Source organism: Thunnus maccoyii, chromosome 3, assembly GCF_910596095.1.
Source record: "Thunnus maccoyii chromosome 3, fThuMac1.1, whole genome shotgun sequence".
NCBI lineage: Eukaryota > Metazoa > Chordata > Actinopteri > Scombriformes > Scombridae > Thunnus > Thunnus maccoyii.
In genome coordinates this window covers 3,100,373-3,127,242 of record NC_056535.1, presented here as the reverse complement: position 1 = coordinate 3,127,242, position 26,870 = coordinate 3,100,373, and the positions used below count along the sequence as shown (strand labels likewise).

The 26,870-nt window shown below is 40.8% G+C and overlaps 3 protein-coding genes across 5 annotated transcripts in view; 2 read left to right on the top strand and 1 right to left on the bottom strand.

Moving 5' to 3' along the window:
• Positions 1-2,408, bottom strand: part of mtmr14 (myotubularin related protein 14) — a 68,892-nt gene extending 66,484 nt beyond the window's left edge. The window contains exon 1 of the mRNA XM_042406162.1: positions 2,321-2,408. The gene's annotated coding sequence lies outside the window, so the exon portion shown is untranslated. The remainder of the gene's footprint in view (positions 1-2,320) is intronic.
• Positions 1-18,812, top strand: part of lhfpl4a (LHFPL tetraspan subfamily member 4a) — a 50,303-nt gene extending 31,491 nt beyond the window's left edge. Inside the window, exons 2-5 of one of the 2 annotated variants that reach the window (XM_042406169.1) lie at positions 2,368-2,604; positions 5,170-5,186; positions 13,437-13,532; positions 15,129-18,812. In XM_042406169.1, the coding sequence (XP_042262103.1) occupies positions 2,368-2,604; positions 5,170-5,186; positions 13,437-13,487 (305 nt within the window). In that variant the 3' untranslated portion in view covers positions 13,488-13,532; positions 15,129-18,812. The remainder of the gene's footprint in view (positions 1-2,367; positions 2,605-5,169; positions 5,187-13,436; positions 13,533-15,128) is intronic. The other variant, XM_042406168.1, reaches the window with a different exon arrangement.
• A 2,529-nt stretch (positions 18,813-21,341) lies between these two features.
• Positions 21,342-25,681, top strand: LOC121893951 (leucine-rich repeat extensin-like protein 2). 2 transcript variants are annotated; one of them, XM_042406170.1, is made up of 2 exons: positions 21,342-24,043; positions 25,299-25,681. In XM_042406170.1, exons 1-2 carry the CDS (start codon positions 23,550-23,552, stop codon positions 25,495-25,497), a joined length of 693 nt encoding a protein of 230 aa, XP_042262104.1. In that variant the 5' UTR covers positions 21,342-23,549; the 3' UTR covers positions 25,498-25,681. The 2 variants fall into 2 exon arrangements, 1 of the variants encoding a protein (XP_042262104.1); XR_006095453.1 differs by lacking the exon at positions 21,342-24,043 and adding an exon at positions 24,560-24,645.
• Positions 25,682-26,870: the final 1,189 nt, after the last annotated feature.

Genomic DNA, 26,870 nt, shown 5'->3' with positions numbered 1-26,870 from the left:
CAGTTTTTATGCTAAGCTAGGCTATCACCTCCTGTCTTCAACTCCATACCTAAAAGTTAAAGGTCAAAAGTACAATCAGTCAATTAAATCAAACTGATTGCTCCACATGACATGTGGATGTGAAGGTAAGATCTCTGTGCATGTGTGTGCAGGGTAGGGATGTGCAGAGAGCCCAGTATTTGTATTTGTATCTATATTTGTTGAAGCAGCAAAATTATTTGTATTTATATTTGAATAAAAGTGGAAAGAGGCTTAGAAATCCTCTTTTTGTTTTTTGAAGGAGGTCCCCACACCAGGTCTCACCTGGAGTCTCCCAGATCATAGACCACTGTGCTGACTACTGAGATAAAACTGTACTCATCGCCTCATTGCAGACAGACCTCTATCTAACAAATAATTTTTAAAGTATTTGTATGAAACAAATATTATGAAAAGAAAACAAACAAACAAACAAAAAAAATAACACTATTTGTGCTGTGCTGAATAATGTATTTGTTATTTGTTATTCTTCATTATCAATAATTAATAAATCCTCTGCCTTGTGTTTGATTGTTTGCATGTGTGTTTGATTGAAGGATTAAAGTATCTTCTACCTCCATGGTGTAGATGAGGGTTTCACTGCTGATGAACACATCAGAAAAGTAACTTGATGTTATTTTGTCTTTAGTTTTTTAACATATTTGATTAAACAAATAGTATTATTAATGAGTAGTTTTCATTTAGTACAGGGCTTTAGTCTGCAAATGATTAGCCTAACTTCAGACTGGAAGCAAGAGAGACAGCTAGCTTGGCTCTGAACACCTCTAAAGCTGTCTTAATTACATGAACCGTCCTTGTTTATTAACCTGTCCATGAACAGACATGTAAAAACTGTAGCTGCTGGTTTTAGGGGGAGTTGAGTGTTCAAACCAAGCCAGGCTCACCACGTCTTGACTCCAGCTGTGTACTTAATGCCACATTTACGTCATATAGTTTAAGTGAGAATTATGAGTAAATGAGTCAGAACACACATTCACATCATCGAGTTGTAATTCTGAATTGCAGATGTAATAATTTCTGTTCTTCCCAGAATATTAAAAGATCCCCTCCAGACATAAGATGTACATAAAATATTCTACTTGGAACAACAATTTGTGTCTGATTTGGTTTTTCCACGAAAAAGTTCAATTATATTGCTAAAATCCATAGAATTACATCTAGTCCTTCTCTCTCATTAAAAATTCCACAATCTCTGAATATGCGAATATATTTCATCTCAGAAGTTTTCCTGCTGGACACAAGATGTCTCCTACTTCCCTCAGAGTCCGTTCTCAGTACATACACTGGAGGCTTCAAGTTTCCACATCAAACTTGTGTAAGTTGAATACTGGCTCATGATTTGCTCCACACTAAGTTGTGATGTCACAAATCATGCTTGTAGGAACAGGCCTTAAACTGAGCTTTAAGGTGATCACAGAGAAACTTTCCTCCTTCTGCAGATGAATGTGAAAACAAGCTCTGCACATACATCCTGCACAGAGAAGAGAACAACATCCAACTGAAGGAACAAGAAAAAAAACACATTTTTGAGCGGAGGATGACTTCTATTCTATTCTTCTAACTATTTCTTTAAGTTTGAATTAGTTCATTTGAACGATTAGCATTTTGGTGTAAATTGCGAGACGACAGCTCAGTACGATGTTGACCCTCTGCTCTGTCAGAGCTCGCCTGGCTGTAGAGCCTGCCAGCTGCTGCACATGTTTTCTTTATTACTTTCCTTTCACTTTTTCCTTTCTCCTTCATGCTGGCAAGCTGAATCTCTCCATTTCTCATTCAGGCGGTTCAAAGACCGGCCTCTACTGAAGAATAGAGAAGAACAGAGAGGGGAAGAGACTGAGTGATGAGGCAGATACTGGCAATACCACCGCACAGACTCACAAGCCGGAGTGAAATAGAAAAATAATATTCTGTCCTCTCTCCTCTGCCTCCCCTCTTTTCTCTCACTTTCATCTTGTTAACGTCATGTGACCCTGTGCCCAGCCCGCTGTTTTACACCTAAACCCTATTTTCTCTCCCTACCTGCCTGTTTCATTGCCCTCACTTTCAATCTCGCTTTGTCCTACAACTCAACCCTCTTCCCATATTGATTTTCTTTCCCGTGCTGCTTTTCAATGGAATAAAACCCCGTCACCTTGACCCCATCGCTCTGCACGTTATTACATACGCTGCCCGACAAATCCAATATTGCGCAAACCAAATACCATTACACTGCTCTGTATGTGACCACCTTATCCATCACGCCAATGTATTCAAACATTTATTCATCGATGTGTCAACTCACCGTTCTTCCCATCCCTCCCTCTCTCTCTCTCTCTCTCTGCTCTCCAGCCGTGTGTCTGGTGCTCGGCTGTATCATCTTCCCAAACGGCTGGGACTCCGAGGTGATCCGGGACATGTGCGGCGAGGACACGGGGAAGTACACGCTGGGCAACTGCTCAGTACGCTGGGCCTACATACTGGCTATCATCGGCATCCTGGACGCCCTCATCCTCTCCTTCCTGGCCTTCGTCCTCGGCAACCGGCAGAGCGACTTCCTGCAGGAGGAGCTGAAGGCCGAGAACAAAGGTGAGGAAAATGTATGAAACTGCTCTAGATGATTGTTAAAATGACAGGGGAGGGAAAGGGCCAATAAAAGCACAAAATAATGTATTAAATGAAAACGTGTGCATTCAAGATTCTGTCACATAATGCTCAGCAGTGTTGCAGAAGCCACTGCTGGGCATTTAGGGTCATTTATCAGCAGGGGAGCACCTCAACCAGCCTGATAAGAGCTGAAATCATCCTCAATAGTAAACTCAGATCAGAAACCAGCCTCAGCTCATTCGCTCATCAAGGCTTTTTGCTTGTTTATTTTTTCCAACACAGAATTGGATTTTATAATTAAATAAGTCAAAGCAATTCAGCTTATTGACACAAGAGAGTGAAATAAGTTTGAAAGTGGCCGAACAAGTTAAACTATTGATGTTTGCACACACGTTTAATCGAGGCCACGTTAATTAATTGGTTTGCACGCATGATTCATTTGTTTGTACAGGTTATGAGCTGAATTAATGAGAATATTGTGCACTTTGAATTGATCAGGAGAAGGATCTTCAGATGGTAGACACTTAGTGACTTGTTTGTTTGTGCTCACAGCCAACAAACACATACTGTCATTCTGTAAAGAGTAAAGATATATATTCAAAGGTAAATAAAGTGTATACCTATGGTTTGTATCTTATCAATTTTAATGCAAAAAAGACATTTAAGTGTACACACGACTGTAGCGTGTTGTAGGAAGAAGAGTGAAACATGGCTGCAGTTCCACTGTGAGCTGCAGGAGGAAGATGCTGAACTTCAGCAGTACGGTTGATATATTTATATTTGCTGCGTTACAGTAACTGTTGGCTGCAGCTTTCTTCTCTGCATGGCTGCTGTTATGATGAGAGTATTGCAGCATCATCAGAGGAAGTGGTGAGCTGCCTTAAGAGAAGTAAAGAATAAAACTCCCCCCAATTCCTCTGAGTGTATGGAGGAAGTTTCCATGGTTACGTGTCAGATACCAGGAGGATAAGACTGTGCTTTCCTCTCTCTCTCTGCATATGTCTCTCTCTGTTTGTTACAGTGTCTCTCTAAAGCTCTTTTTTTTGTTGTTTTTCTCTTCTTCTCTCTGTCTGTGTCGCTTTCTGTGTTTTTCTATCTCTCTCTCTTCTTTTTTTTTATTTCTCTCTCTGTGTAAAACATTCTTCTGCATCAGTCAGTGCACAGGAGCAGCAGGTGTCATAAAACATTGTACAAATGCCTGACAACATACTTGCATGTAACATTAAAGATAAACGCTGATTTTGTTGCACCCTAGTGTGTGTTGATGTTTTGAAAACTAACACAGGACCTACATAAGTAGTGCAAGCAAAACATGAATTCACAAAAAAAAAGTAAAATGTAGAAGTGGCACAAGCGCATATGAAGTCATTCAAATGACATGAACGGAGGTAAAGAGATGTGATTAGCTCAACTTGAAAATGTTTCAGCTTGAGTAATAAAATGCGAGTTATCCCGAGCTGTAGGACAGCATCTCATAAATGTTCAGAGGCAGGAGGGAAAAAGAGATGCTGTGGCAGAAAAGAAGTCAAAGAGCTGGAGTTGTGGTTCAAGGAGAATGTCTATTGGTCATTCGTGTCTAAAATCACTGACTGCAAGAACACTGAAGTGATCAAAGGCTACGTTCACATTACAGGCCTTCATGCTGAATTCTGATTTTTTTTAGGTGGATCCAATCTTTTTGTGTCGTATTCATGTTTGCTTTGACATGGAGGCTATCTGACTAAACTGCCACTGCCATGGATGACATGGCTGTGCTAGCATACATGTCCAGGATCTTTTGTTGTGGAGGTGGGCAGACAGCACAGATGATGAGGATGAGAACGATGAGAAGGCCACAAAAGGCAAAAAAGCCTTGACTCCTGTCACTGTTGTTGCTCTTCTCCATGTTTATTTTTACCGGGCAGTGAGGAGACACTGACACTGAATGGTGACAACATGTGACAACGATATGTGCAGAGAAGTGAGACGTTAAAAAAACCCCACATGAATTCCAATCTGATTGTTCTGACAGCGGTTGCATAAGCAGAGATCAGACAGACCTACATATGCAAGTGGCCCAGATCTGGCATGAAAAAATCTGATTTGGTTTGTTCACACTTCTGTGAAAAAAAAATCATATCTGACTTACTCGGAGGCAAAGAAATCGGATTTGGCCCACTTCAGCATGTAATGTGAACGTAGCCAAGTTAAACACAAACTCTGAGCTCTGAGGGAAATCAGGGAGTCTTTGTTTAAAGGCTCTGCACACCCACACTCAATGATTCAGTCTGATCAGACCTCTGATCAGGTTGAAGTGAGGTGAATCATGCTAGAAATCAAGCACCAATAAGAACAACGATGATGTAAACTGTCCACCTTTACAGGTACGACAAAACAAAGAGAGTGAGATGTCAATCAAGGACAGTTCTGAGAAGGAAAGAAAGAAGGGAGGAAGGAAGAAAATGAAGACTACTGTATATGTGCATTATAGGCTTTGTATTGATTACAATGAATCTTAGCATAAATACAGGTATAAGATTAATTCTTCTTTTTTTGTCTGCTCCACAGATTTTGCTGTGTCTAGGGTAAGTTATGTTGTTGTTGTTGTTGTGGTTTGAGTCTGTGGTCTTGTGGTTGTGAGTGATCTGTGTGCTCATGGTAATACATAAACATAATCCACTGAATTGTAAACACAGAAACTAACCTCAAAAATCATACCTATACATAAATGAACAGCATAAGTAGAATGATATACATGCTGACATGTAGAATAAAACATGTTAACATGTATCTGAACACATTAACACTGTAACCACGGGTACACTACTGTATAATACATGTGTTACGTGCAAAATACATTAGAGAAGCACTCAGGGAAGCGTTGTGTTCTCTGTGTCCCTGAGCTGAGTCTGTCAGGCAGCACTTACTTCCACACTGTGTAACGCCCCAAGCAAAGAGGCAGTGGACTTCATATGAAGCCTGATTCCATCAATTTTCCATCTGCTTGTTAAAAAAAACTAAATGGAATTTTTTTTTTTTTTTTTAAAGCCTAAATATTGAAAAAAAAAAAACATGTTCACACCTTGCTGAGGTAAAAAGTTGGCTTTAGAATTGGCGTTAAAGAGAATTTAGAGACAGACTTTCTTAATTAAAGGTGATGTAGTGGGACATGGCTTCATATCTTTTTCCTCTTGATTATCTCCTGCACTGTAAATGTAACATTGACATATTGTATCATTTAAAAAAAAAAAAACAAGGAGACAAAAACACTACATGATGTGTGCAGACAGAGAAGACAAAGTTATTCATGAATATAACATAAATGCCACTTACAGCAGGAAGCAGCCATGAACTGCCTCTCTCTTTTGATTATTTTACTCGGTAACAGTTTTCAACACAAAATGATTTAATGCAGGATGTATCATGAATTCATGTCGCTCACTATTAAGAAATGATCAAGTCACCATCAGTTTATGTGATTAGTTTGCTGGAATCCAGTTACATAGAAAATATCCATAACACAGAATCAGCCTCTGTGAAAGCAGAACAGCACCTGCTGTCATAGAAAGATGATCTACATGTACAGCAGTCAACAGAAACTCTATATCTCTAATAATGTAGATAAGTCATAATCATATTCCTGACACATTAATATCCAGTTTTTCTCTCTCACTTTATTACAAGGTGAACTGTTGAGGTATGCTTAAAAGAGTTCTCTACTGATCCAGCATTGTAGTCCTGTAACATCGTCAGACTCATGATGGACAGTTTTTTATTTTTTTTAATATAGTATAAGTTTCAAAGGCAATGAAGCAGGACTAGAGATATCATCTTTTTATCACCATTCTTCTCCTTGTCAAAACCTGATGCATACATTACCCACAATGCAACGTGACTGCCAACAGTTCAGTCAAAGATTTGGGTGTGTTATGCTAGTAGCGGCTAATGTAGCCTGGAGCTGCTAGCATCCAGCAGAGCTGATGAGCTACAGAAGTCTGCTAACCTCACTTCTGTCTAACTCCACACACTCAGATTTGTTTCATTTTCAAACTTGTAGTCTTCAGCCACAACTGACGCTGACTCAAGTGACATCACTGGAGGAAATTTATCAGATTTTACCAAGCAGTAACCTCTGGGGCTATAAAATGAAGCCAATTCGGAAGTGCCAAAAACTGCAGTTCCTTGAGTGGCCACTTGAGTGTGGCTCCAAAAGCGAGTCAATCTCCATAGACCCCCATGTTAAAATGTCCAACTTTACAGCAGAAATAAACATGTTTACAGCCTGGTACAAACAACGGTTTTGGTTTCTATAGCCAATTTCCCCTTTCATGACAACTGTACGGGGGGTGAATTTTTTTATAACTCACCCGTTTAAATTTTATGAAGCCGTAAAGTTATGCATAACGAAGGACATGGCTGCTTTGAGTGACAGGTCCGTCAGCCGCTAGGTGGCTTGTTTCAGCCATTTGGCCCGCCTCTTTGCCCATTTTTGATTGGCTGGGAGTTAGACAGTGTCACGCACTGCCAAGATGGCGACGGCCGGAGCGGCTCACTTTGAGCTTCAAAACCGCTCTTCAGAAACCAACGGGTGACGTCACGGTAACTACGTCCATATTTTTATAGTCTATGGATTTTACGCAGCTCCCTCCGGAGACACAAAAGGCTTTATACACATATACAGTAGTACTCCCCAACACATGGAAACACACGCTGATGTGTACAGTTGGTGGAGTTAAATATGTCGGTTCATTCTCCCTTAATGTGTTAACTGGCACCAGCTAGATGATTTTGATTTTAGTGTCTCTTCCATGCTACACTCCACTTCTTTCAACGACAAAAAAAATATATAAAAATAAAATCTGAAAAAAACCTCATGTCCCCATTCATGCATAAAATGATCATGAGTCAGGCATTAGTTACGCATTAATGAATCATGTGTTTTATAGCCTGAAGTGTCACCTGTTATTTTGATAGAAACACACTGATTTCTTTTGACTTTGAAGTGTTTTTGCATTTTGAATGGAAAAAGCACCAAAAGAAGCTCAACTTAGAGCTACAGAATCTATTTACATGTGTGTTTTATGTCAATATGTATTATCACATAATGACTAGAAATGAAAGACACATGACATGAGCCTCTCTGAATCCTAGCAGTGTGCACGTATTTTTGACATTTCCACCTTTCATATGCAACACATAAAAGGTGAAATGTTAGCAACTGTTTATAGATGTTTTATTTCAATGTCAAAAAAAAAAATTCTAATACCTGATGCATACGTTACCCACAATGCAACTTGACTGCCAACAGTTCAATCAAAGATTTGGGTGTGTTATGCTAGCAGCGGCTAATGTAGCCTGGAGCTGCTAGCAAAAATATTCAACACACCAACATTCACAGGGTTTGGGTGTTAATGGTCTGGATGTGTGCTGACATTATGTTTAATGGGACTTTGTCCAGCTCTCATCCACCCATCATCACATCAGTGATGATTTTTAGTGTATATTTTTTAAATGATGCAAGGAGAGTGTTAATTTGTCAGATTTGTGAATTTACATGTTTTTTAACTACCAATATTTTAAAATTCTTGCACAGATTTTGTCCTCAATCTCAGTCCCATCACACGTAACCGGAGTAACGAGAGTAAACCTGCATGTAGCTGCCAAATGTCGTCATCTAGAACATCACAGTAATCTGTTTCCTATTGAGTCTGTACGAGTGAGTGCAGTTCCCCTCAGCTGACTCTACCTGGTGTCAGGTTCAGATATCTTGCACTCGTCCTCATGAGACAGATGATGTTTGGGCACATTAGAGACTTTGGTAAAGTGATATATTCTCTTCGGGGGAGGCTCTGCTGTGGCAGAGGGGTAGAAGAAGAGAAGGAATCAGTGGGAAAATAAAAGGTGGGAGCATGTTGCAGGAAACATCCCCAGGCACAATGCTTTCCCAAAGGAGCTAGGCCTACTGTGAGAGGAGCGGAGACGTCAAGTTGAGGAAGGCCTTTCACTGAGGAGTGTGTCTGCTGCGTACACCAGGCCCTCTAGCCTCTGTGTGTGTGTGCGTGTGCGTCAGCATCAAAGAAAGAGAGGACAGAGAAAAAACAGCCTAATTACAAGCCTAGCTGATCTACAAAAAAAAAAAAAATCCCACAAACACAAATGTGGCGTGAGCAGCTGGGTGCCTTGGTGCATGAAAGATAAATTGTTAAAAGCACCAGCACGAGGAAAACCATCTCTACCTCTTAGTATTCTACATGAGGAGGGGATGATGTTTCTCTAAATGTGCCTTAATGTCTTTCTGCCTTCTCCTCTTACATATGTCACTACTTAAATATTATATTAGTAATATTATGTAATGTCTGGTATTTTTAGAGCAGTGTTCAGTATCATATTGTGCATGTATTGTTCTGAAGTAGATGGAAAGTAAGAAGGTAAAGGTTTGTCACTGTTGAAGCACCAATAAGTTGTAGTTGGGTGTGTGTCTACATACAGCGGGTACACATTCAGTATCCAGACCAGGGCTGCTGCTGTGTCTGAGCAAACTGCTCTTATGCCGATACTGCCATTTAACTCCCCAAAACCGAGATAATCAAGAGGATCACAGGTCACATTTATTTCACCCAGAACAAAGCAGATTTAAAGGAGTAGTTCAGCAATTTAGTTTTGTTCTTCAGCAAAATTACACGACTCACAAGAAGCTGATTTTTAAAAAGAATGGTCAAATTCAAAGTGGGCTGAGATATCCTGACTGTTAGGCTGTGTTCAGACTAAATAGGACTGCATAGGGCTCAGCAAAAAAACACAGTGGCTGTCCAGCAAAAAGGTTTTTGCCAGAACGCAACCTGACGTCACACTGCATTGGCCAATCACATACATGCAAGTGCACATTCCTGGTGGATTACTTTGTAACGTGAAGCCATATTTGACTGTTTACCTTGGAACCGTCATGACAAAAGATAAAACATTTGCCACTGTGAAAACTTTCCAGAGTTGTAAAATCCTGTCTATGAGTATACACTGCACAGTGTTTTGGCTTAAATCCTTAAATGATTAATCTGTAATTCCAATTCGACTTCCTGGAGCATATTTCATTGGCTCACCGGTAGTGCAAACAACACGCCCACACCACCGCAGTTCCCAGCGCCTTAGAACCGGAATTGCCGGATTGGTTTGAATGCAGTCTAGTCCCTCAAATGAGGCAAGCCACAAAAATTCTGGATCCTACACTTCCCATCAAGCAAATCAGTTATTGTTTAAAAAAGACTTTTTCCCATATGTTATCATTACAAAAGAAACTGCAGTGACACAATAAACGCTTTTTTTCTGAGCATCAAAAACATTCAACTTTGTTTAATCACAATTTGATCCGCTATGTCCAAAAGTCTTGAGAAGCTGTATCAGTAAATTATTTTTGTAACATTCATGTGTGCAGGGAGTCGGCAGCAAGTCAGTCAACTCAGCCAGAGAGGGAATTGCATACATGTCATATCAGAGTTGTAATTACAAGTTTCTGACTTTTAAATAGCTCACGGGTCAACGTCCAAGTCGTGATTACGAGCAGGACAAATGGTCTGATATAGCTTAGCTCTTAATAATACTGACATGCCTTAAAATCAGACAACAATGGATGCCTCACATCAACCAAACCTAAATATAATGGATATGGTGTTATACTGTCAATGCACAACATTTTAATCTTCACATGACCAACTCTATATTAATACAAACGTCTTGATGGCATCAACACTTGCAAGTTGTAAACATGGGAATCGTTCATGCTCAAAAATGTGGAAACCTGAAAGCCTTATCTGGCGTAGGCACTTATACTCCTTTTTCACCAAGGTAGTTCGAGGGTTGGTACCTCGTCTCGAAGCAGTTTGTCGTGTTTCAACAGCTGCTCATGTCAGGGGCCAGGGGCAGGATTATTCTCACCAAACAAAACCAAAATGCATCGGGTCTCCTCAGATTGCGCAATGGCAGAGATTTTGAGCCGCTGCTTCCCAGCTGAGCTCGCCCGTTACCGAGGGCTTAGCAGATTTTTTCTTTGACGGAAAAACCTAAATGAAAACGATTGCTGTACAAATAATCTCTCATTTCATCCATTTTAGATGATGACAGACTGTTCCTAAAGCTAGCTCTTAGGCTACAGCCAGCACGACTCGCCCATCAGCTCCCAGCCAGCAAAACCCTTTCACGCTTGCTGCACAGGGAGGGGAAAATGAGTTTTTGCACACCTCAGTCCACATGCATGCCTTTTTCTACTCTGTTTCTATACTGTATTCAGACTCAATGATAAACCTGTGAGGACTACTTTTTTTCCACACAGAAAATTGATCAGGAATTAATAAGGGAATCAATAAAGAATCGGACCGATAAGCAGAATCGACAATGGCATCGGCATCGATAAAATCTTATCAATTCCCATCCCTAAGCTCCTAGTGTGTGTGTTTGCACCGGTATGAATGTGTAAAACTGAGTTGCTTTAAATAGGATACATGCTAAGTTAATAAAAAGAAAAATGATGATGAATTTATTTTAAAATTGCTTCCTCCCTTTAGCTTCATCTCGGCTCTTCTCTACGAATGGACGGAGTAAGACCAACCAGTTTCTCCCATTAGTATATATGACCTGTAAATCCAGCTCTGGAGCATGTGACCCCTGCATGCACTCAGGCTTTCCTCTGTCTTGTACAGGACAATGCACTGTGGACCCCCTTTATCTCTCCTTATGTGGTGTTTGTGTTGAACTTGCTCTCTTGTATAGAAAATTTGCTTTTTGTGTTCTGTGACACCAATGGTGTGAATGAAATATTGGTTAGTTCAATTTTATTTAGGATTTGTTAAAAAAAAAAAAAAAAAAAAAAAGAAAAGAACTACTAATATCTAGGTCAGACTGCTTGTAGTTACTAATGGGAATAAATTGACATTGTAGGAAATATGTTTGCTGTCTTGTCGAGGGATAGACAAGAAGATCAATATCATTCTCATGTCTTTCCGGTAAATATGAAGCCAGAACCAGCAGGTGACTGTACTTTTTTTAAAGAATGAGATAATATAAGTTCTTATGTAATCTCAGGTCTGTCTCTGAACATCTGAATTTACCCATGTTGTCATTTCATTACTATTAAATGAATGAAACCTGTAAGTAAAAGTGAAAGCAAGACTGAGATCCTGAAGTCCTGCTAGACTATAGACCAAAGTAATGAAATAATAAATGAAAAACACACCTCTATGTTGTGTATAATTTGAAACATTAACTTTTGTGGGACATTAAACTCAACCTGTAGAGTTTGTGAGCATGAGAGGGTCATGTTTTGTTTGTATGTATGGTTCTACTATCTCACAGACAAGGATGCAAATGTACAAAATGAAAAGCATCTGAGGAATTAACTCATGTATCTTGAGATGAGTGAAATGGGGGTACCGTTTACTCTGATTGTGTGTTTTACAGTAAATTATTGACCCCATAAGAGGAAGTGAGGGTCTTGGTGAATCTTTAGATGTTTTCGGTTCTTACAACTTGAAATGTAAAACCTAAACTGTAAAGTATCATTGGATACCAAGATTTGGACTATAGCTTGTGTTTTCACTCCATCTCCCAACCGCAGAGTGCATATATTCTGTTGATGGATGTGTTTGCTGCATACAGAGTGTTGTGGGCTCTTACATCTGCCTCATGGATAAAAATGGAAAGTATTGAGCTGAGTGTTGAAGGTAGTGCTGGAATCTTAGCATCTGAAACTTTCTTATTAAAGGGCTGGTTCACCCAAATCACAAACTGGGATAGCTTCAATGTCTCAAACCCTCAGCACATAAAAGTGAACCTGCATGGCTCTGTACCACTATAGGAGTAAGTGGTGTAAGTGGTATGTTTTTTGTGGTTTAGGTAAACTTCAAGTTTGATTTGATGTCTTTCCCCAACATTGGCATATTGGTTGCAGAGATGAGGTGATATCCTAAAAGCAGACAGGAATGTTGATATTGGATGATTTTGCAAAATCCTTTTGTGAATCCATTTGTGAAGAGTGCAGCGTTCACTGTCTGAAGTGTCGTGGCCAGGGTGAAGGAGTCAGAGTGACGGGTCACCCTAAACAGATTAATAGCACAATAATCCCCAACCTCTGCACCTCACCATTCCACCAACCCACCCCCCCATCCCAACTCTTTTCCTCATCCTTACTGATTCACTTTTGCTGTAATCCGATTTTCATTAAATTGGCTTGCATGGAGGATGAATCATCAGAAAGTGCTATAGCTATTAATATCCATTCTAGAGGCCGCCATCATAACCCCCCCCCCCCCCCCCCCCCCCTTCCACCAAGCCCACAGTCACAAACAGGAGGTTCATCCAGAGGCAGCTCTGACTGAGGTAATAATGGAGGGTTAGGATAGCAAATCAGATTGCTGCTTGCTTAATTGAGTTACTGAGTTAAATAGTCGTTGTTATGACCTCGTCATTGACAGGCCAGTAAGTAGCTCCCATCTGAGTGTGCTGTTCTCTATCTGTTAGAGGACAAGTGGTTATTTATTCATTTCTCATTGAGTTCTTGATATATTTCAGATTTTATGATTGCGGAAATCAACATTAAATAAAAAATCTGTCATTTTGACCCTCCTGTTACCCATAGTAGGTTAGACATTTCAAATGAATGGAAAAGTGTTGTTTTAAAGGAGTGTGGAATATGTGAGAAAAACTGTATTAAGGTGTGACCCCTCAAGCCCATTGCATTAGTCTGTTTCTTTATGTTTGTTTTTGGTCCCTTTCATTTTCCACATCTCGCCGGCTTGCACTGACTCATGTGAGAGCCCTTATGCTGCCTCTCCTACTTCCATTTGCAGCCAAATGGAGCAGAGCAGCAGACAGAGGAAGGAGATGAAGTGCAGAGATGACTGTCCAAAATCACAAACCACAAAATCTGATGATGTGATAACATGGTTGGTGCAAGTCTAACAGCAGTTTCCATTGTATAGTGTATGGTGGGATGCCATATAGCTGGATCCCTATCTACCAAAGAGTTGAAGTTAACTCATAAACCCTTTGGTGGGAGTTGGTAGCTACATTAAAACATATGGACTGTTTCCAATCATTAGACCCTTGAAATCAATTTGGACATAAAGTTTTTAAGAATATATTACCAGTGCTGGGCAACTTACTTGGAAAATGAAATAAAACCTTACATATTACTCCTTAAAATAGTAATCATGTTACTTTACTAATTACTCAACAGCAGAAGCAATTAGTTATATAGTCTGTCAAAGGTGCCTTTCAAAGAACTTCAAAGTCTTCTTCCATGTTTAACATGTAGAAGAAGTAAAGGAGGAAGGTATTTACTGACCATCGGCAGCTAACTTCACGTTAGCCACAGTGACACACTCTCAAACTCTGAACTAAACCATTCCTTAATGTAGCCATACCAGTGCTAACATTAGCAAGTCAGCTAACACACAACATGCAAATAAGACAACTCTAGAGTTACCTGGAGTTGTATTTGTCTTCTTTTGGAACTGTTAAACTTGAATTCATCACTATTTTGATATTTAATGGAATCAAATGTCTCTGTAATATAAAATAGGTTGCTTGTAGTGCCCAAATCTTTACAACTCTGTGAAGCTGCTTCAAGCTAATTGTTTTGATATTATGGACCACACATTTACTTTACTGTACGTTTTGGTCGAAGCAGCACTCAGTAACCCTGTTTACTACAGCAGCTTTCAGCAGACAATCTCTGATTAAACCACTATTTCATCAGAACAGTGATTAGCCATTGTATGTGGATGTTGAAGTGAGCAACTTTTCATAACATGTCAGCCATAACAACTTTATAAGGCTGGATATCCGTCAGTTTGTTTTGGTGTTTTTCTGCCCCTTAGTGGCCAAACTTCATTAATGCAGCTATATACAAAGAGTCATATAGCTAGGGTAGAGTCTAATAGGCCTTTTGGCCAAGTATTCCCAGAAGCTAAACTCAGAAAAAACTTTCAGCACATTTGTATTTGTGTTTCCACCACACCTCAAAAAGATAACATAATGAAAAGTTCGGTTTTGGGAAACATTTTTGCATGCAGCACTATGCTATGAACATGGAGGAGACTGAAATCCTCGTGTTGTCTTTTGTTATATACTGTTTTGTGACTGTGAGCTGTAAATCAGTTCTGGAAACAAGAGAGATAGAAAAAGATATTGAAAATGCAGAAAAGCAACGTGTGAACCTCATTGTCAGTCCATGATGTCACTGCAGATAGATTGATGATATAGTAGTCGATTTGGCAGTAGTTCACTTTCGGGGCGTCATAAAACAAAACTCAGTGTCTGTCAGTACAGCACAGTGTAAAGTATACAGGGCATGAATGAGTCTTGACCCTCCCCTCCTACATCATCCCCTCTTCTCTCTCGTCACCAGGCACGTTTCTGAGATTTGCCCTTCTCACCACTGTAGCACGTCTATTTATTTTCTGTTTATAGCTATAAGAAATCATCCTTGCTGCTGTCATCCTGACCCTCTCCCTATTCTCTCTCTGTTTCTCTTCCAGATTGAAATCCGAGACACCAAGGATCCGAGATTTGGCGTCCAGCGGTTCCACTGAGAACCAAACTTCCTCTTTTCCAGCTTTTCCAGCTCCTACCCTCCCTTCATCCTCCTCCTTCTGCTCCTCTGTCCTAAGCTTTTCAAGTTAAACCCTTGATCTGGGCTTGGAGGCTGAAGCCTAGCAGTTTGTAAAATAGGACAGAAGTGGAATCACCTAACAAAGGAAAACTCTGTCTGTTTGAAGAGAAGAAGTATGCTGATCAGTTTTATCAAACTCTGGGATAAAATCAGTCATGACATACAGTCTTACTGTCCCATCACGTTGTTATAACAAAGATTATGAAGTTATTGATGATGATGATAATAATGCTTGCAGTAGGAGTGTTCTATGAAAATCTTCATATTTTTATTGAGTGGAAAAAGAATTTCCAGCTTTAAAAGGTAATATTATAAAATGCGTATGTAAAAGCAGACAGGTGCTACTTCTGAGATAACAAAAATGAAACATTTTAAAATACAAGAACAAGAAAAAAAAGATTTTGTACAGCCACGGTGTAATTTTCAAGTCTTTTTCAGGCCACTTTTCAACTCCTCTTTGTATATGACAAGGTCTGATCCCAGGAACTACAAAAATAAACCATGTATGTAAATGAGATGTTTCTATGGAAACAGGGTAAAAAGACATTTTTTCAGCATTTTTTTGCCCCCATACATGAAACATTCCTGTAAACTGTGGAATAGTAAAAATCTGTTTCATTGTCCTATCGTGAAAAAAAGTGTGGATTCCATGTCTTTTAACCCTGTGTGTAATTTCTAGCCACCCGCCATCCTTAAGTCCACACTACACTGAGAAACAAACAAGCTGAGAGGCAGAGAAATGTCCTTCCTGTCCTCAGCTGTTTCAATCTTTGGCATCTCACTACATTCTGTTTTTTCTTTGTGTTTCCTCCTCCCACTCTGGCTGTGTTCAGTTCTGCTCTAGTCAAATGGGTTTTGTTTGTACATCCGCCACCAGGAAAGGCCCTGCATGCTGCATCTATCTCAGGCTAGCAAAGATGAGGTGTCCTCTATGCTCAGCAGGGCTCAGACTCCGTTCAGTCCAACAGGCAGTCTGCTGCACTATCCAGGCCCACCAGCTGAAGAACACAGAGCTGAGCTTTCATGTTGAGAGGACAGACCCAGCACAGACTTTCATCAACACAACAGACATCACGCACTGTGCCACTACCCTGCTCTGATTCCACACAGGACCCTCTCTATGGAGACAGATTAGTGCTTGAAGTCGATATGTTCATTCTGAACAGAAGGCGCAATTGAACGCAAAGGCTGAAAACAAAATGATCCAAGTGTGATTATTATTTAGTATGACCTTCAACTACAATTTTAAATTTACTTTCCGATACAGATTGTGCTTTGAAAAACACATCTGGTAATCAGTCTAGTAACACTGAGCTGTAGCTTCATGCTAAGAATGAACCATGGGATAGGTGAGCAGTGTGGCACATCTGGAGGATGTGATAATCCAGTGGAAGAGTATCATTTAGGTCTCCACACCTCAGTCAAACCCTCTCCAAGATCACACTGTGTATGTATGGGGAGCAATTTTAATCAGTTTTGTAAGAACAAAAACTATCAGCAACTGACAAATAAAGATGGAAACATGTTACTGTTGACTCATCCACAGATGTGTCTTACAAACTCAATCTGAAGTGAGCAAGCTGAATTTTAAATGGGTTTTTTTATTTTTATTTAAACTGAGAAAGAATTTGAAAATATATTTATCATATGATTTTAAACTAATTTTACTTTTTTAGAGTTCACTTCTTTTAAAAGAAATATTTTTTGAATAAAGTAGTTCATTAAGAGCACTGAAATACAAACTAAATCTCTGTGGACACTTGTGTTTCTGTACATTTGCCACACCTGTCATACATGTAGACACACACAGAGGTACACAGTGAAGCCAGCTGACAGGAACACTGAGGAAATGTGTATAACTGTATAACTCAATAGAAGCAATTACAGCAGAGGAAGCTTTGGTTTCCACAAATGACATTTTGATATCTTGAGGCATAAACACAGACTGGCATTTTTTCTCAGGATGATACATAATAACACATAGTTCTTTTGAGTTTCCCTAAAGAGATATTTCCATTATTTCAGATCTATGTCAGGGTTTCTCAACCTTTTCTGACCCATGATCCCACGACCCCACTGACCAGCTGTCATTTGAATTGTCAGTATGACATACTTTTGTTTTCTAATTTCAAAAGCATGAAGGGGCATAGAAATGATCATATATTTCAAAATTATGTTTTTTAAAAAATACCAAACACTTATAAACTATAGGTTGGTGTGGTTTACACCAACATAGTTTGGGGTTCACTTGCTTTTGCTTTGAGCTGCTCACTGTCTTGCTAAACAAATACCTGATGGAGTGCAATGGACAGGATTCCACCTGGATCCATCAAAATATGTATTAAAAGGTAAAAGAATGACATCACTGAGACACAAAGAAGGTCCTTTCAGTTGGAAATCCGCCACCTAGTGCTTGTATGGACTGGCCAAGCTGACAGTATCATCAACCTGAGAAGATTTTCTTCGTACTAAAGTTTCCAATACAGATCTCTCTCAATTAACCAGTCTGGCCTCAAGGCATTTTGTCAAATGAACACAATCTTTTAAAAATATATCACTATGAGACAAAAAGTCAAATTCACAGTGACACAGTGCCTGATACACATTCAGCTTAGGAGGTTATGGGTAATGTGGTTTGTATGCTCTTTAGTTTCCAATTCATGCCCTTGTTCTATTATCAGATCTTTCAGTCTGCTCATTTCACAAACAGACTGTTTTTTTTGCAGCTAGAATCTCCTCTAGTCTGTTTTTAGTAACAAGGATTTAGTTTAGTAGAATTTTACACCACTTCTACTTTTGTACTGATTATCCACACAGTGCAGAATTAGATTGGAATTTTGTATGAAATATGTTTTGTATGAAATATTTGTTTTCTTGAATGATTTGTGGCTCACGCTGACTCAGCAGGTTGTTGTTTTTTTGGTGTGGAGGAATCATTAGTGCAAAGCATGACATTTAAGCTTCATCAGTAGTAGTTAGTCCCTCTGAATGAATCATATGCCAGGGTCGAGGTCACTGAGCACGCCTCAACACGAAAAAAAAGTTGTCTACTCTCTCACTGGCTCTCTTTTTTTTTTATTGTACATCTGCCCACAAACATATGATTTTCACCCCTTCCACTGTTATTCAATGTGCCACATCCAGATATGGAATTATATATTTCTATTTCAGTGCTTTTCTGTTTGTTTCTCTCTTACATGGTGTTATGTTCATTGCTCTGCACTTGATGTAACGTTATTTTCTATGGTTATGGGATGCTGTGATGTTTGTGCGGGAGTGTGCACAGGAGAGTTTTCAGCATGGCAGCCAGTGTCATACACCTCTATCACCATTGGCGTTGTTGTTTTAACAAGAAGATGAATAAACGGATTGACTTAATTGACTTTTTTTATCCTACCTTATCAAGACAGACATATCTTTCATTACACACAATGTTCTTCATTCAAACATCGCTGAGTTATCTGGAAGCTGACTGTTATCTATAGCTGTTCTAAGAGTTTTATTAGCCTATGGAGATCAAATAATGGAAAAAATAATCCTCCAACCTGTTTGAAAGAATGAAAATCATCAGATGTTGATGTGTTGATATAACTATGGGAATACTTTATGTTAAAATGATATTGAAAAAAAAAAAGATCCATTTACTATTTCTAATCTAAATAATGAGTTTGATTCTATGTTTATTGCATACTTCATCATAAAATACACAGCTTGTAAGCTTACCAAGCTGACAGATATCTTACTATTTGTAATATTAGTAGTACAGATTCTGTGTTTCTCATGGAAAAACTAAATCCCAACCTAAATCTTTAGCATAAAAACCATCAGATTTAAAGATATTTACCTGTAGTATCATCAAAAATATTGGCAGCTTCGATTCAAAACCCAAGAGCCGCCTCGTTTGTGTATGTTCAAACTTCAGCAATGATTATCATTGCGTTTGTTGTTATTGGAACACTGTGAAAATGTCATTGACCAAATAGTGTGAACATACTGAAGTGATGAAGTGAACCATCGTCTGAGCAGTGATGGGTGAATATTGAGATCTTCTACTTAAGTAAAGTGGAGATACCACAGTATAAAAATACTCTATCAGAAATCTGCATTCAAAATCTTACTGAAGTGAAAGTACAGAAATATTAGATGCAAAATGTAAATGTGCACCAAAGGTGAAAGTATTCATGATGCAAACTTCCTCAAATCAGTGTTTTATAACTAGTGCATGTAAAAAATATTCACCCCTCTCAGAACTTTCAATGTTTTATTGTTTTATGACATTGGATCTAAGTAGATTTAGTGTCTAAATTAATGATAAATATAAAAAAATATATCTACAAAAAATATAAAATACATCATCTGCTTTACACAAACATCTGAAAAGTAACTAAAAAGTACAATATTTCCCTACAAAACATAGTGGACTGGAAGTAGCATAAAATGGAAATACACAAGTAAAGTGCAAGTACTTCAAAATAGTACTAAAGTACAGTACTTGAGTAAATGTACTTAGTTACTTACCACCACAGTGAGCAGGTGTGACCCAACGAACTGGATCAACATTCCTCAACAGCAGAGTAATGAGAATACCTCTATACACTTATCATACATACTCTGGCTGGACATAATAAACATATTATTTTTGTTCTAATTTCAACTTGAGTAGCTGTTCATGGTTTTTCATGTACTTCAAGTACAATTTTTTCTTAATATGTAACAGAAAGATGTCAAGAATCACCAGGTATCTGCTATAACAGCTGAGAAATGTCCCTCATCTGGTGGATTTTAGGGAAGAGAGCTCCACCACACTAAGTATGTAAGAGAAATGCATCCTTCTCTGCTGTTACTCGTGCTCCCTCCATGCATCCTCGTTATGTCATCATATAAGCAAGCAGCTGACCCGTAGCTCATCTTCCTGCTCTGCCCACAGTCTTTACAGGAGACATTACTGCTGGAACATGGAGCCCCGGGGGAGATAACACACCCAGATACTCTGTGTGTGTGTGTGTGTATGTGTATATGACGGTATGTGTAGATGTATGAATGTGTGGTTTGCAAGTTTACAGTTGTAAGGACATATGTGTGTGAGGAACAGTTTGTGTACTTATCTGTGTGAATGTTCCTCTGGTCCCATCTGTTTGTGAGGCGGCGAGGCGTTAAAGAACACCACTGGACTGTTACTGATCAGCACTATCAGTGTTGACCAATCCCCGGCCCCAGGACACACACACACACACACACACACACACACACACACACACACACACACACACACACACACACACACACACAGATTCTTGTTTTGAGTGATATAAAGCCGTAAAGAAACTACAGTAACTTTTTCTGTTACCTTCTTTTAATTATCTTTTAATCTTCATGATTATGTTTGGGCTTGATTTGATGTGTGACTCGGCTCATACACTAATAATCAGGATGTTTTGTGAACATCTACATCGAACTCCAAAACAGTAGGAAAATAGCTTCTTGTGTGCATCACAGTCATCACCAGCTGTATTTATCAAAGTGCTAAAAGTAAAAATCCTTCACTTTTACTCACAAACTTTACAATTTACTATTCTTAACTACAGAACACACCTCTGTTTCTGTCTGATTGTATTAAATATCATTGGCCATGATGAATAATACGATAGCTGAAATCTGTATAATTAAGATTAAAGAAGTTATATTTAAAGCTTATTTGATACAATATTACACAGCTTTTTATTTTTTATTTATATTTATCAGGGTGCAAACAAGAATAAATCTGACATTGATTTTGTTTGCAATCACTTCCTCAGCCTCCTCATTGTCTGCACTTGTCAGTGTGATACTACATCCTCCTTATATGATAAGCTTTACTGTAGTGTGCTGTTGTTACATCAGCAGATAACTAGGGCTAGGCTGCAGCCATGCTAAGCTAGCCTCTGTCCACACATTTTTACACCTAAAGATGGAGCTTTTTTGAAAACACTCCACAGCAGGGATTCATCTGAAAATGCCTGCCTTGCATTTTAGTGTGGACCGGGGGGGGGGGGGGGGGGGGGGGGGGTCCAGTTAGACATTAAGCTGTCTAACTGGAAGAATCTTCTTTATCATCAAAGTGATCAACAGAATGTGTAAAAAAAACTCAGCCTGTATATACTCTACAAGAAGGCTGAAGTCTCATTGGTTATCCATAGAGAGCTTGACACATTGATGACTAACTTCCAAAGGATGATGCACCTCCAAGTACACAAACAGCAAGAAACATCTCAGTCACAAAACATAATACTGACTGTGAGGTCTTTTTGCAGTTTTGGGTTCATTTTGTTGTATTCTTTTATTTATACATAACTAATGAGGATTCAGCCTTCTTGCAGAACAGGGGTCTCAAACTTAAATGACCTGGGGGCCGCTGGAGGCAGAGTCTGGGTGAGGCTGGGCCGCATCAGGTATACCACAAAAAAAGCTTAGCAGGCGCAGGCTAGGATAGCAGGCGACTACTACCGGGATGTTCATTACCCGCCGCGCGTTTGTTGTTGTAAACGTCGTCATAGAAACAAGTGAAACAAATGGCATCATAAAGAAATATCTTCATATTTTTTTATTGTGCAAGGCATTTACTATGGAGTAAAATGTTTTGAGGAATAAATCTCTTTCCGCAAATGATTCAGTACATTTCATTCATGTCACATCATTGCAGAGCAAACGTGGAGAACATGAAGCTGGGACAGTGGGACACCATTATCCCATGGTTTGCACCTCCATGGCTGCAAACCATGGGATGGAGCCATGGAGGCGTTATTTATTGGCTTTCATTTTCTATAATAACTCCATGGATGCAGCGGCGTTGTCAAATCAAATATGACGTGTGGCACAGCAGCATCAGCTGTACGGTGTTTTGTTACACTCTGTATTTATGATCTCTGTCGGATGAACATAAGTGTGTTCATGAAAACGTATATATTAACTTTTAATTCACTTCACAGCGTGGCATTATGTGACAGAAATATGCACATACATTGTGATCTGCCAGACTTATAAAGACGCAGATACACCTGGTTCTGTTTTTTTAAATGTCACACACTGTGGAATCACATGCACGAGCCTCATTTGCTGTCACAGTGACCCAAAAATGGATGTAAAGGTCTTTAAACCTCCGTTTGTACGTCAACTGTTGTGTCCGTTCCGCTCATCAGACCTCAGTGAGAATTACGCACAGGCTCTCCAACAGCTGATCATTACGCACGGCTGCTGTGGATATTTGAAACGACTTTACCCCTAATTCATCATATTTTTCTGCAAACCGTCACCACCGTAAAGTGTCAGTTATTATTATTAAACATCAGAAGAATGATAAATGATTTATTGATAGAGCTCGTGTTGAAACGGACTTTACAAAGTGCTTCAAAACAAAATGAAGTGATCGTTAACAGAGAGATGATGCTGAAATAAACAGAATGATGCTTTTATAAAGGTTTAATAATTCACCTTTGAATTTTACTGAAGGCTGTATAGCAAAAATAACGACACAATCTAGCGCGAGGTGCGCACATTCTCAGGGCACACTCTTCCTGTATAAATAGCACAGTTGTTGTTAAACAGCCATATACTCCTGTGATTGGCAGGCTCGTTCAGCTCCAGCTTGTGCAATAAATGGACCTTCAACACACAACACAGTAAAGTGCCATTCATATAAAACTCGCGGGCCGCACTAACATTAAACTTTCATATCAAGGTGGGGGCCACAAAATATCAGACCGAGGGCCGCGAGATTGAGACTCATGTTGTAGAGTGTATACAGGCTACACCTACACCAAAATGCGTTGGTGAAATAAAGAAGATTCTTCCGTTTAGACAGCTTAGTTGTTGCCGAGTTGTTTTTTCGCTGTTAGCTTTACTGAACCAGTCCAGGCTTCTGTCATTGTTTTCCTCGTCCACACTAAAATGCCAGGCAGGTGTTTCAGATTAATTCCTGCTGCAAAGCTCCATCTATGGAGTCATTATTATAACAAAGGTTCAGGAAGAAGACCAAGTCCCTTTCTCTCACGAAATTCAATCACCTGCGCCTCACTAATTCAATCATCCGCGCATACCTATATAAGCGTGTCTAACCCCGTTCTCTCCCGTTTGTCTCGCTTACCTCCCGCCGTGCTCCGTGATCCAAGTTCCTGGCAGCATACCGCCCACGACTAGATCCAGCAGTACCAACGTGATATCTCCTTCAACACCACATCCACATGGAACCCTTCTCCTCCAGACGCCGCGCTTCTGATCAGCTGGGATCCAGAGCTCCACACACATCCACGCCATGGCCCACTCAGATGCGGCTCTTTTCCAAGCGATTAACATCTTCAACCGGATGTTTGCTCACCTCCGGCGAGCTCTCAAGGAGATGGTCGTCCCACTCCTACGAAACGATGATGAAGACAAACTTTCCAACTCTATGCAGACTCTACTTCTATCAACTCTCTCGCCGGCAGCTCAAATCCTCCCGCTCTTCCGGGTAAATTTCCCGCCGACGGGCCGACGCACGGCGCACACTGATGACGTCACAACGCCGCCTACTACAACAGAGCCCAAACTTCTTCAGCCGGGGCTGAAGGCCAGGCTGAACTCCGGATACAAATCCCATTTCACCGAACCGACAACAAAGCCAGGTTCTTCCTGCTCCTCTCTGCCTCCACCTCCACCACCGCTCTGGACAGCCGCTCAGTTCCGGGTTCCCCGCCCAGCGCCACCCGTACGCCACACGTCGATGACGTCACGACGCAGCCAACTGCTTCAGCCCTCTCGCAGGGCCAGGTTGTATCTTCCCCTGTGCCTGTTCCCTCCCTGTCTGAACTGTCTCATGTTTTTCGTCTTTTCTCTCATCCCGTGTCTGCAGGCTGCATAATCAACCCCTCATCCTCTCCTCTTCCCTTCCTTCAGCTGCTGCTACCTCTACGCTTTCGGCTCCAGCGGCTCCTTCTTTTATGTTTCTTCCCTCAGCCACTTCAGTCCTGCCATTACCACAGCAACAGTCGCACTGAGCCACGGTGCTCCCTCTGATGGACCCACTTTCCTCAATTTCCTACTGTTCTATCCCTGTTCCCCTCCCTTCCCCCTCCTTTCCCCAACACCCAAGTATTTTTTTCTGTCTTCAGCACCCCCTGTCGCCGATCCCCTCGCTCTAGTCGTTAACACTGTGGCCGCAAACACTTTCACTCTGGCCTCCACTACTCTGCCCCTCCACGGCCTACAAAGCCAGGCTTTCCGTTTCTGCACAGCCTCCAGCTCCACCACCGCTCCAGCAGACCACTCGCTTGCAGGTTCCCTACCCAGCACCCCGCACTGGCACACCAATGATTCCATCCTGCAGCCACTACGATGCAGCAACAGACTCCTTCAGCCCTAGCTAGGGCCAGGTTGTATTTCCCCACATGCCTGCTCCCTACGTCTTAATTGCCTCGTGTTTTTGTTTCATCCCTCTGTCTATGAGCTGCACTTCTTACCACTTCACACGCATCCCTTCATCCCTCACTCCTCGACCCTCATCCCTCACCCCTTCATCCCTCGCCCCTCATCCCTTCATCCCTCGACCCTCATCCCTTCATCCCTCACCCTTCGACCCTCATCCCTTCATCCCTCACCCTTCGACCCTCGACCCTCATTTTTTCATCCCTCACCCCTCGACCCTCATCCCTTCATCCCTCCCTCGATCCGTCCTTTATGAATCATCCTGGCTCTCCTCCGTTGATATTATTTGTTTACAGCACCCCTTTTCGCTTCCTCCTGCCACAGCTACTATAGCTCCCTCAACTCGCCTGCTTCTTTTCATTCATTCAACCTTTATTTACAAGGCATGCCTTCATTTTCAGTGACATTGACTGACTGTATCAACTGCTTTGCCACAGTGAACAATTTTCATTGCAATTGCTTCATATCGATTCATTGCTTCAGGGAGCCTGGTGGTTTTCCTCATCACTAGTTGATCTGTAAGGAAGCCACAGAGCTCCCTCCTTTCTAACCCCCTCCATTTTATATTGTTTTCATTTTCGTCTCATCCCTGTGTCCACAGGCTGCACAATCAACCCCTGCACGTACATCCCCTCATCCCGGCATCCTTTCCTCTTCCCTTCCGTCAGCTGCAGCTACCTCAGCGCTTTCGGCTCCACCCGCCCCCGCAGCTCTTTTCTTCTCTCTCCTCCCATAGCCACCACTGGTCCTGCTGTTACCTTAGCCACAGTCGCACCGAGCCACGGTGCTCCCTCTACTGAACCCACTCCATTCTGAAGCAGAAAGCTCATCGAGACATGTCCCCCACCCTGAGTCTCGACCCCCGGGTTCCTAGACGCTCCAGTCTCTTTGTGATTCCATTTGGTCCCCGGTCATCCCCCAGGCCATCGACCCCCTTCATCCCTCTCCTCGACCCCCATCCAGCCCACCATACACTATCCTCATCCAATCCTGAACCCTCTCAACAATCCAAATAAATCTACTTTTTATACTGTTCAAATGGCGTGGTCTTTGTTAATGAATTAGTTATGAAAAGTGTGTGGACAGAGGATCAGAATAAAGAGAAAAAGCCAGCTTAGTGTGGTTGCAGCCTGAGAAGACTGATTCATCTGATGCTACAGACTGTTAAGCAGTATGTATTCAAGTGTATATGACTGCATGACCATGACACTGATAAATATATGCTGCACAACACAGTATCCATTTCAATCACGAACCTTCCTCCCAACAACACAAGCTAAGAAAGACGAGAAGCTGTTTCAGAAAACATAACATGTAACCCAAGCTCATGGAAACATCTCCTGGCACACCACACACATCTATCCACCCCTCTGAGTTGACGCTAGCCGCCGCTATTTATAGCTGCGACAGAGCGGCCGGGCCGCACGGTGCGTCAGAAGAGATTGGCGCTTTCTTTGTTGTAGAGCAGAGTGTCCAGACTGCTGGCTGGATAATAACAGAGATCCTCAGTGATGTGCCTCGCAGTCCTCTCTGCCTCCCACTCTCTCTTTTTGTCTGTCTGCCTGTCTGTCTTCACAGCCATGGCCTAAAGAGAACTGCTGCACTGAGTGTACAGGGGCCTGCTGGACCAGGTGGGACCACACAGAGCCAGTATGTAGGAGGTCAAAGGTCAAGATGGGAAATAGTCAACGGGGTCTGGATTTAACACAAATGGATGTCTTCAGAATCCATGTTAGTTGGATAACCTATGTTTTGAAATGATACTCTTGGAAAAGGCTTATAATAACCATATGTGTCAATAAAGAAAAGCACAATTCTTGTTCATTTTAAAGGAGTCAAAGAAGCTTTTGTTAAGGATTGTTAATAAAAAAAACAGTCAAAATCAAAAGACAGAGTCTGAGATATCCTGGTTTTTAGTCCCTATAGGTCAAGCACCAAAGATATGTTATCCTACATTCCCCATAATGCAACTCGATAGTGTCTGTTATCAGACCCACTCTGCCTGGTAAACATCCACAACTTTAAAAGTCCACACCCCCAGTTTGTACCACGAGCTTTCTGTCAAAGAAATTGAAAACTGAGATAATCCTGAAGATTATCTCAGTTTGAGTTTTAGACCAGTTCACGATTATTTTCTCAGACTGTAGAAAGCTTATTATTTTATTAAGTGTGA

Coding starts and splice junctions, on each gene's coding strand:
- LOC121893951 (XM_042406170.1), top strand. CDS start 23,550: ATGGCCCACTCAGATGCGGCTCTTTTCCAAGCGATTAACATCTTCAAC. Junction 24,044..25,298: donor CAGCCCTCTCGCAGGGCCAG/GTTGTATCTTCC, acceptor CTGTGTCCACAG/GCTGCACAATCAACCCCTGC.